Source organism: Merops nubicus, unplaced genomic scaffold (genome assembly GCF_000691845.1).
Source record: "Merops nubicus isolate BGI_N331 unplaced genomic scaffold, ASM69184v1 scaffold53900, whole genome shotgun sequence".
Classification (NCBI taxonomy): Eukaryota; Metazoa; Chordata; class Aves; order Coraciiformes; family Meropidae; genus Merops; species Merops nubicus.
In genome coordinates, this window is record NW_008583288.1 from 1150 (window position 1) to 11974 (window position 10825).

A 10825-nucleotide genomic window follows, 5' to 3' on the forward strand; every position below is an offset into this window, starting at 1 on the left:
AGCTGCTTCACTGACTTCTTGTGGTGGGTGTCACATGATGGTCCATGGGGCTTTGTGTCTCCTGGGAGAGCTCTGGAAAAAGCCTGGACAGGGTGCCCCCTGCTCTGAGCCCTCAGTTTGGGTTCTTGCCTGCCTTTGGGTCCCTGCACCCTCTGGGTGTGTTGCGATGAGCCTCTGACAGGCTGATGGCTCCTGTGGTGGGCCTGGGACCAGCCAGGGCAGGGTATTACTGGGCTTCTCTTTCTGTCACTGACTCCCTGGGCTCCCTTGTGGGTGTGTGTGACCATGGGAGCATCTATCACATAATCTGAGAAGCTTACACACTTCAGTGACATTGAAACATCCACAGGTAAAACTCTTCTGTCAGATACATTTTGTGAGGGATATACATGCTTGCTGCAGCCAGTAGACGGATGGAGTTTAATATGTATGACTGTCTACTGTAGTGACCTCAGTCTAGCTGTTGCTAGGGACAAGGACGTAGGCTGAATGGCTACTCAGCTCCTATAGATCACTACTCTGGTTGTAAAAGACACGATGTATTTTTAAAAAACTTTAAAGAGTTTTTATAAACAATCGAAGTAATCATACCATCTCAGAGACAGCACAGAGTGTTTATTGTTCTAGTTCGAAAACAGAAAAGCTGAAAAACAGGTGATATAAATCTCTCTTGAGATTGCATAAGTCTAGTGCATACACCAGAACAGTGCTCAAATCTGAATTTTTGGACCAGTTTTTAACCAATGTGGAAATCAGAAAACCTAATTTCAGATCTTTGTTTTAGATATCCACATCTAAAAGCCAGTAGCTCTGATCACAGTTCATAGTGAAATGTGAGAACAGTCTAGCAGGCAACAGAATAAAAGGAAATTTTAGTTCAGTAGCTGAACATGAACACTGTCAATTAATCTAGCACATTCCAGAAATCCAGGAGTAAAGTCTGATAACCTGCTAAAGAAGTAGCTGTATTAAGATACATTATTTTTCTTCACATTTTGCAGGTCATTGCAAGTGTGTTGAGGAACTTGTCCTGGCGAGCAGATGTAAACAGTAAAAAGACTCTGAGAGAAGTTGGGAGTGTGAAAGCATTGATGGAATGTGCTTTAGAAGTTAAGAAGGTACCCTGTATAAACGATTGAGATAAATTTTGGAGAGATTGCATTTATTTTACACAAAAAACATTGTTGTACTTTTTGGTAAAAGCAGTTGGTCAAATATTTGGGGTGGTTTAGGTAATTTGCATTGAAGAAGAGAGCTGCTTTGAGTTAGAGCAGCAGGCCACAATGTTGCAATGATGTCTCAAAACTACTAGTATTTCTGTAATTTTATTTATGAGAGTTGATAGCTTTTGGTCTTCCATTTCATGAGCTATGCTTTTGAACTAGCCTTTTTTATAATTTTGCGATTTACTGTAACCTCTTTTGAGTTAGTGAATAGATGATAACTGTGACTTCCTTAATCTTGTGGGTATATTTTTTTGTATGCAGACAGGATTATATTCCTCACCAGAGCCTCCTGTCAGCTGATCTTCAAGCCATTTTTACCATAATGGCAGTTAAGTGTTGTGGCACGTATTTCTGAAAACTTTGGAGTAAGCAATACCCAGCCTGTAGCTGAAGGGAGGAGAGAAGCAAACAAAAGTATTTATGTGTGCACTGCTGCCTGCATCTTAGCTAGCTTATCAGCCCAGAAATTAGAAACTGGAACATACATAACTCCTTGAAGCTAACATACATATTTCTGAGAGCTTGTGATCCATAGCTGAAAACTTCTCTAATGCTGTCATTGTGTTATTTTCCTAGGAATCCACCTTAAAAAGTGTTCTGAGTGCCTTATGGAATTTATCAGCACACTGTACTGAGAACAAAGCTGATATATGTGCTGTTGATGGTGCTCTTGCATTTCTAGTCAGCACACTGACATACCGGAGCCAAACAAACACTTTAGCCATCATAGAAAGTGGAGGAGGAATATTAAGAAATGTTTCTAGCTTAATTGCTACTAATGAGGACCATAGGTGGGTATACTTTTTAAAAAAATCTTTAGCAGTTCCACATGTGTATTTAGGACTCAGTTTCTATGACTGAGTCGTACTGTGAATGCATGCATTAAGTATAGTAATTAAATACAGTTAATTTTTAATGCATTTGATAAGGCAAGTATTTCACTTGCATAACAGGAATATGCAAATAGATTAATACCTGCTGCTTGTAACGATGAACTGTTCTAAAAGCTAACCATTCATATTTATAAGAGGATTTGATGAGCATTCAGATGAAAGCTAGAGGAAATAGGAGATAAATTTGCATTGGAGAATTCATCGTTATCCTCTCTGAGGGCAAAACTGGCCTCTAGCATAACAGGGGTTTGTTTTGCTTTGTCTCTCAGCCTTTTGAAGTGCCACTTACTGATGTTTGTTTTCAATTGCTCAACACCAGGCAAATCTTGCGAGAGAACAGCTGCTTACAAACCTTGTTACAACACTTGAAGTCACACAGCTTGACCATAGTCAGTAATGCCTGTGGGACCTTGTGGAATCTTTCTGCACGAAACGCGAAGGACCAGGAGGCGCTGTGGGATATGGGAGCAGTCAGCATGCTGAAGAATCTCATTCACTCAAAACACAAGATGATAGCCATGGGTAGCGCTGCAGCTCTAAGAAACCTCATGGCAAACAGGCCAGCAAAATATAAGGATGCCAACATTATGTCTCCAGGATCAAGCTTACCATCTCTTCACGTCAGGAAGCAAAAGGCACTGGAAGCAGAATTAGATGCTCAGCACTTATCAGAGACTTTCGATAACATTGATAATTTAAGCCCGAAAGCATCTCATCGTAATAAGCAGAGACATAAGCAAAATGCATACAGTGAATATGTTTTGGACTCCAGTCGGCATGATGATGGTATATGCAGATCAGACAGTTTTAATGCTGGCAATATGACTGTACTTTCGCCGTATTTAAATACTACAGTATTGCCTGCCTCCTCCTCTTCCAGCAGAGGAAACATAGAAAATTCTCGATCTGAGAAAGACAGAAGTCTTGATAGGGATAGAGCAGTAGGTTTAAGTACGTATCTCCCAGCTCCAGAGAGTACTGGGAACTCTTCTAAGAGAATAGGGATGCAGATTTCTACTGCTGCAGCTCAGATCGCCAAGGTTATGGAAGAAGTAACAAGCATGCATATCCCACAAGAAGACAGAAGTTCTGGTTCCACTTCGGAAATGCACTGTTTGACAGAAGACAGAAATGCACCGAGGAGATCAGCTGCTGCCCATACCCACTCAAATACATACTTTCCTAAGTCTGAGAATTCAAACAGGACGTGTCCTGTGCCTTGTACAAAAATGGAGTACAAGAGAGCTTCAAACGATAGCTTAAACAGCGTCAGCAGCAGTGATGGCTATGGTAAAAGAGGCCAGATGAAACCTTCCATTGAATCGTACTCTGAAGATGATGAAAGTAAATTCTGTAGTTATGGTCAATACCCAGCTGACTTGGCACATAAGATTCATAGCGCAAATCACATGGATGACAACGATGGAGAGCTAGATACTCCTATTAATTATAGTCTTAAATACTCAGATGAACAGTTAAATTCTGGACGGCAAAGTCCCTCTCAGAATGAAAGATGGGCAAGGCCTAAGCATATAATAGATGATGAAATGAAGCAAAACGAACAAAGGCAGTCAAGGAGCCAAAACACAAGCTACCCCATGTACACTGAAAGTGGGGATGATAAACACATGAAATATCCGTCACCTTTTGGACCCCAAGAGTGCGTTTCTTCCTTTAGATCAAGAGGATCTAATGGTTCAGATCAGAACAGAGTAGGCTCAACTCTTGGAATTAATCAGAAAGTAAACCAGTCCTTGTGTCATGTTGATGATTATGATGACGATAAGCCAACCAACTACAGTGAACGTTATTCTGAGGAGGAACAACATGAAGAAGAAGACAGACCAACTAATTATAGCATTAAGTACAATGAAGAGGAACATCATGTTGATCAGCCTATTGATTATAGTTTAAAGTACTCAACTGAAGTTCCTCCTTCTTCTCAGAAGCCATCTTTTACTTTTCCAAAGACAACTTCTGTACAAAGCACTAAAGCCGACCATATTTCCTCAAGCAGTGGGAGCACGTCAGCCCCCTCAGCTGGTTCAAAGAGACAGAATCAGCTTCACCCAAACTCTGCACAGAACAGAGGTGGTCATGTGCAAAAGACTGCCTCCTGTAAAACTCCCTCTATTAATCAGGAAACTATACAAACTTACTGTGTGGAAGATACCCCAATATGTTTTTCGAGGTGCAGCTCTTTGTCATCTTTGTCATCAGCTGAAGATGAAATAGGACGTGATCAATCCACACGTGTGACAGATGCTAACAACACACTGCAGATAGCAGAACTAAAGGAAAACAGTGGGGCTCTATCTACAGAAGGTGCAGTAAGTGAAATCACATCAACTTCACAACACATCAGAACAAAATCCAGTAGACTTCAGACTTCTAGTTTGTCTCCTTCTGATTCCTCCAGACATAAAGCTGTTGAATTTTCTTCAGGTGCCAAATCTCCCTCAAAGAGTGGTGCACAGACTCCTAAAAGCCCACCAGAACATTATGTGCAGGAAACACCCCTCATGTTCAGCAGATGTACTTCTGTTAGTTCCCTGGATAGTTTTGAAAGCCGTTCGATTGCTAGTTCAGTTCAAAGTGAACCTTGCAGTGGAATGGTGAGTGGTATTATAAGTCCCAGTGACCTTCCAGACAGCCCTGGACAAACAATGCCTCCAAGCAGAAGTAAGACGCCACCACCTGCTCAAGGAGTCCAAGTCAAAAGAGATGTAGCTAAAAGTAAAGGACCCAGTGCAGAAAAGAGAGAGCCTGGTCCTAGACAGGCAGCTGTAAATGCAGCTGTTCAGAGAGTTCAGGTGCTGCCAGATGCTGATACGCTGCTGCATTTCGCCACAGAAAGCACACCGGATGGGTTTTCTTGCTCCTCTAGTCTGAGTGCTCTGAGTCTTGATGAGCCATTTATACAGAAAGACGTGGAGTTAAGAATAATGCCTCCGGTTCATGAAAATGAACATGGAAATGAAGCAGAACCTGAACAGTCAGACGATACGAAGGACAGCCAAGAGAAGAAAGCAGAGAAACCTACTGAAGCAGAAAAAGACATTCTGGACGATTCTGATGATGACGATGATATTGAAATACTGGAAGCATGTATTATTTCTGCAATGCCAACAAAGTCTTCGCGTAAAGCCAAAAAGCCTTCTCAAGCAGCTGCTCCAAAAATACCTCCTCCTGTAGCCAGAAAGCCTAGCCAGTTGCCAGTTTACAAACTTTTGCCTTCACAAAGCAGACTGCAATCCCAAAAGCATGTCAGTTTTACACCAGGAGATGATATGCCACGGGTATATTGTGTGGAGGGTACACCAATAAATTTTTCAACAGCTACATCTCTGAGTGATCTCACAATAGAATCACCCCCAAGTGAGCTGACCAATGTAGACAGTGTGGGTATGGGAGCAGAGTCAGGGGAATTTGAAAAGCGAGACACCATTCCTACTGAAGGTAGAAGTACTGATGACTCTCAGAGAGCAAAAAGCTCAGCTGTGACTCCCCCGGGCCTAGATGATGACAAAACAGAAGAGGGTGATATTCTGGCCGAGTGCATTAACTCAGCTATGCCAAAAGGAAAAAGTCACAAACCTTTCAGAGTGAAGAAGATAATGGACCAAATTCAACAAGCATCTTCATCTCTAAGTAATAAGAACCAACCAGAAGGTGAGAAGAAGAAGCCAACATCACCAGTAAAGCCTGTTCCACAAAATAATGAATACAGAGCACGTATAAGAAGAACCACAGACCCTAAAAGCAATATCAGTAATGAAAGAAGCTATCCAGAGAACAGAGACACAAAGAAACAGAACCTTAAAAACAATTCAAGAGATTTTAACGACAAACTGCCAAATAATGAAGAGCGTGTAAGAGGAAGCTTTGCATTTGATTCCCCTCACCATTACACACCTATAGAGGGAACTCCTTACTGTTTTTCAAGGAATGATTCCCTGAGTTCTCTAGATTTTGATGATGATGATGTTGACCTTTCAAGGGAGAAAGCAGAATTAAGAAAAGGAAAAGAAGCAAAGGAAACAGAAACTAAAGACTGCACTAATCCAGAACAGTCTTCAAATCAGCAACCAAGTAACAGGACGCAAGTTTGCCAAAAGCACCCAACAGGCAGAAGCCAACCTAAAACTTTCTCTCAGTCAACGAAAGATACTCCAGACAGAGGAGCAGCCACAGATGAGAAAATGCAGAATTTTGCAATCGAAAACACACCTGTTTGTTTTTCTTGCAATTCATCTCTCAGTTCCCTCAGTGATATTGATCAAGAAAACAATAACAACAAAGAAGGGGAACCTGCAAAACATACTGATGCTCCTGATTCACAGATGGAATCAAACAGACCACAGACTTCTGGTTATGCACCTAAATCATTTCATGTTGAAGACACTCCTGTATGTTTCTCGAGGAACAGCTCTCTCAGCTCTCTTAGTATTGACTCGGAAGATGATCTTTTGCAGGAATGCATCAGTTCTGCTATGCCAAAAAAGAAAAAACCCTCAAGAATAAAGAGTGAAAGTGAAAAAAACAATTCCAGAAGTACAGGTGGTATACTGGCAGAAGATTTAACACTGGATTTGAGAGAGATACAGAGGCCAGATTCAGAACATGGTTTCTCACCTGATTCAGAGAACTTTGATTGGAAAGCTATACAAGAAGGTGCAAACTCTATAGTTAGTAGCTTGCATCAAGCAGCAGCTGCTGCATCCCTGTCTCGACAAGCTTCATCAGACTCTGATTCTATCCTTTCATTAAAATCTGGTATTTCTCTAGGGTCACCATTTCATCTTACCCCAGACCAAGAAGAAAAACCTTTCACTAGTAATAAAGGTCCAAGAATTCTTAAGCCAGGAGAGAAGAGTACACTGGAGTCTAAAAAAGTAGAATCTGAAAGCAGGGGAATCAAAGGAGGGAAGAAAGTGTATAAAAGTATAATTACAGGAAAAGCTCGCTCCAATTCAGAAGTTTCAAGCCAGTTGAAGCAACCACAACCGACAAGTGTGCCTTCAATTTCACGTGGTAGGACAATGATCCATATTCCAGGAGTTCGAAATAGCTCGTCAAGTACTAGTCCTGTTTCCAAAAAAGGTCCACCACTCAAAAACACGAACTCCAAGAGTCCCAGTGATGGCCAAAGTTTGACTAGTTCTCCAAGAGGAGTCAAGTCATCAGTGAAACCTGAGCCAGCTCCTGTAACTAGACAGCCATCAGGGTTGAACCAGAGTGGATCAAGTAAAGGCCCTTCAAGATCAGGGTCTAGAGACTCCACTCCTTCTAGACCTCAGCAGCAGCCATTAAGCAGGCCTCTGCAGTCTCCCGGCCGAAACTCCATTTCCCCGGGAAGGAATGGTATAAGTCCTCCCAACAAACTGTCTCAGTTGCCAAGGACATCATCTCCTAGCACAGCTTCAACTAAATCTTCAAGTTCGGGTAGAATGTCATACACATCACCAGGCAGGCAGATGAGCCAGCAGAACCTTACAAAGCAGACGGCCTTGCCGAAGAGTGCCAGTAGCATTCCACGAAGTGAGTCTGCTTCAAAAGGGTTGAACCAAGCTCTTGGCAGTGGTGGATCAAACAAAAAGACTGAGCTATCCAGAATGTCATCTGCAAAATCTAGCGGAAGTGAATCTGACAGATCTGAAAGACCCGTTCTCGTTCGCCAGTCAACTTTTATTAAAGAAGCTCCAAGCCCAACTCTGAGACGGAAATTAGAAGAGTCGGCTTCATTCGAATCTCTGTCTCCTTCCAGGCCGGATTCTCCCACAAGGTCCCAACTACAGACCCCAGTTTTAAGTCCATCTCTTCCTGATATGTCTTTATCCACTCATTCAACTGCCCAGACTAGTGGCTGGCGAAAATTACCCCCTAATCTGAGCCCTTCCGTAGAATATGATGGGAGACCAGCAAAACGTCATGATATAGCTCGTTCTCATTCTGAGAGTCCCTCTAGATTGCTGATCAATAGATCAGGAACGTGGAAGCGTGAGCATAGTAAGCATTCCTCGTCACTCCCTCGTGTAAGCACTTGGCGAAGAACTGGAAGTTCCTCCTCAATTCTGTCAGCTTCTTCAGAATCCAGTGAAAAGGCAAAAAGTGAAGATGAAAAGCAACATGGAAGCTCTCTTTCTGGACACAAGCAAAGTAAAGAAAGCCAAGCACCAGCAAAAGGTACTTGGAGAAAAATAAAAGAAAATGAAATTCCTCAGATAATGAATGATGCTCAGCATTCTTCCTCGGGTGCCACCAATGGCTCTGATGCCAAAACTCTCATTTACCAGATGGCACCAGCTGTCTCTAAGACAGAGGATGTGTGGGTGAGGATAGAGGACTGCCCAATTAACAATCCTCGATCTGGAAGGTCCCCAACTGGAAATACTCCCCCAGTTATCGACAGCGTTTCAGAGAAAGGGGCCGTGAATGGTAAAGATTGTAAAGAGATGCAAGAAAAACAAACCCCAGGGAGTGGAGGCGTTCCTGTTCGTACTGTTGGTTTAGAAAACCGCCTGAACTCTTTCTTTCAGATAGACAGTCCAGACAAAAAAGGCACTGAAACAAAGCCACTGCCAAATAATCCTGTTCCTGCTCCAGAAAATAATGAAAGTACTGTAAGCGAGCGTACACCATTCAGTTCCAGCAGCTCAAGCAAACACAGCTCGCCTATCGGTGCTGTTGCGGCCAGAGTGACGCCCTTCAACTACAACCCCAGCCGCAGGAAGAGCAGTGTGGACAGCAGCTCCGCTCGGCCCTCCCAGATACCGACGCCCGTCAACAACAGCACGAAGAAACGCGAGTCCAAGTCTGAGAACCCAGACTCCAGTGGAACTCAGAGTCCTAAGCGTCACTCTGGCTCTTACCTGGTAACTTCTGTTTAAGTGCAACACGAAATAAATAAAACTGATGTATTATATACAGCAGCTACTTAGAAATTTTGTTTCAAATGAAACTAAAAGATTGGGGATTGACTTTTTTGTTGTTGTTTTTATTTGTTGTAAATAGCTTTGATTCTTGTTAGAGTGTCCTTGTTCTGGAAGCCATATTTGATAGTATACTTTGTCTTCACTGGTAATATTTTGGAGGAATACCTGATTGACAGTTTGAAATAAAATTGCTAATGCGAGTATATTTGTACAGTATGTTTAACATGTATTTAATTAGCATCCCATCCCATAATCCTTTAAGTATTGCTTGTCATTGAAATCATGGAGCATTGGAGATAAGAGATGATACAGTCATACTGCTTTATCAATCATTTCTAGATTACAGACTGACTAAACTACATCAGGGAAGAATTGGTATTATTTATGCAAAAAATAAAATTACTCAGTTTTAATATCTGTGAGTCCACCTAACCCAGTAATTAATCATGTGGCTGTGAAATTCACAGTAATATGGTTACTGCTGAACAAGCTTTCCCAGCCTGCTTCTCTGCATGAATGGAACTGATGGTTCATTTTCTGAAGTAATGATTAACATTTCTGTGGTCACATAATGTGGGTAGGTAGTTATGGTGTAATGATTTACACTTTCTTTGTGCTCTGCGAAAATAAATTTTAAAAAAAAAAAAGGAAAACTGTGTAACTGTAAAACCTTGAGCAAAATTATTTTACCTGAATTAGGTTTTATCTTAAAGTAGGTAGAATTTTTTGCTATGCTGTAACTTGTTGTATATTCTGGTATTTGAGGTGAGATGGCTGCTCTTTTATTAACGAGACATGGTGATGTCTCAACAGAGACTAAAATGAACATTTCAGAATAAATTATTACTATATGTAAATTGTGTGTGTTACTTCTGCATTACATAAAATACAGTATTTTATTTTGTGATGTCACCATTTTATGTGTTGTAGAATGCACTTACGCTCAAGGCCTGATCCAGCAGAAACTTGCACCTCCAATATTCGTTCTTCCTTATCACTGCCAAATCGCTGTGGTAGGATGCTTACAACAGTCACAGGCCCCAGGTCTTCTGTAACATATTTGTAACTGAGAGAGTTTCACACGTCTCCAGTGCATAACAAGGCTAAAGGCAGGGGATTTGCAGTAGCCAAGCAGTATAATTGTTTTCGTGACTGCAAGCCTGAAACAATATTGTATCTATAAAAACAGTATTTGTAAAACAAAAGATTATTTTTTTTTAATTGGGGGAAGTCATGCAGAACGTGAAATAGTGACTAGAAGATGAAATTTTAATTCTATTTGAAATCTTCATGTTTGTTTTTTTTTAAAAAATTATTTTTTAAAAATTACGAAGGGGAAAATATCGCAAAAATCCCACAGCAGCAAGAAATTTGTTTCCATAGTAGAAAAACAGTTCTATACCCAAGTGAGTACGTTTGCAGCCTCAAGCCAAAGTGGTATCTTATCTGCAGTCCTGCTCTTTGCTTCCTGTCAGGTTTGCTTAGAGACATGCCACGTTTACGTCCCACCTGGTGAGTCTGCGAACAGACAGTGCTCCACACCTTAGCATTCGAAATACTTTGCGTGTCATCTCCACGACACTTCTAATATGAGCACTGGTGTCCTTTTAAAGATGAAATAGAGAGAGAGAGAATATGATGTGTTCAAAGTCAGGACTTCCTGTTGGGTTAGAATACAGAACTCCATCCTTGAGTTTAAAATGCAAGGCCACTTTTCTTACAGATCATGTGATGCTTTTTTTTTTTTGTGCTGGGCTGTTAAGAACAGATA

The 10825-nt window shown here is 41.4% G+C and overlaps 1 protein-coding gene across 1 annotated transcript; it reads left to right on the top strand.

The window, feature by feature from the left end:
* Positions 1–1001: 1001 nt before the first annotated feature.
* On the top strand, positions 1002–9911 carry APC (adenomatous polyposis coli; the record flags this gene model as incomplete). The annotated part of the gene is made up of 3 exons (XM_008939986.1): positions 1002–1118; positions 1803–2017; positions 2439–9911. Coding segments are annotated over 3 exons (6903 nt in total), but the record flags the coding sequence as incomplete, so codon positions are not given.
* Between the last annotated feature and the right edge of the window lie 914 nt (positions 9912–10825).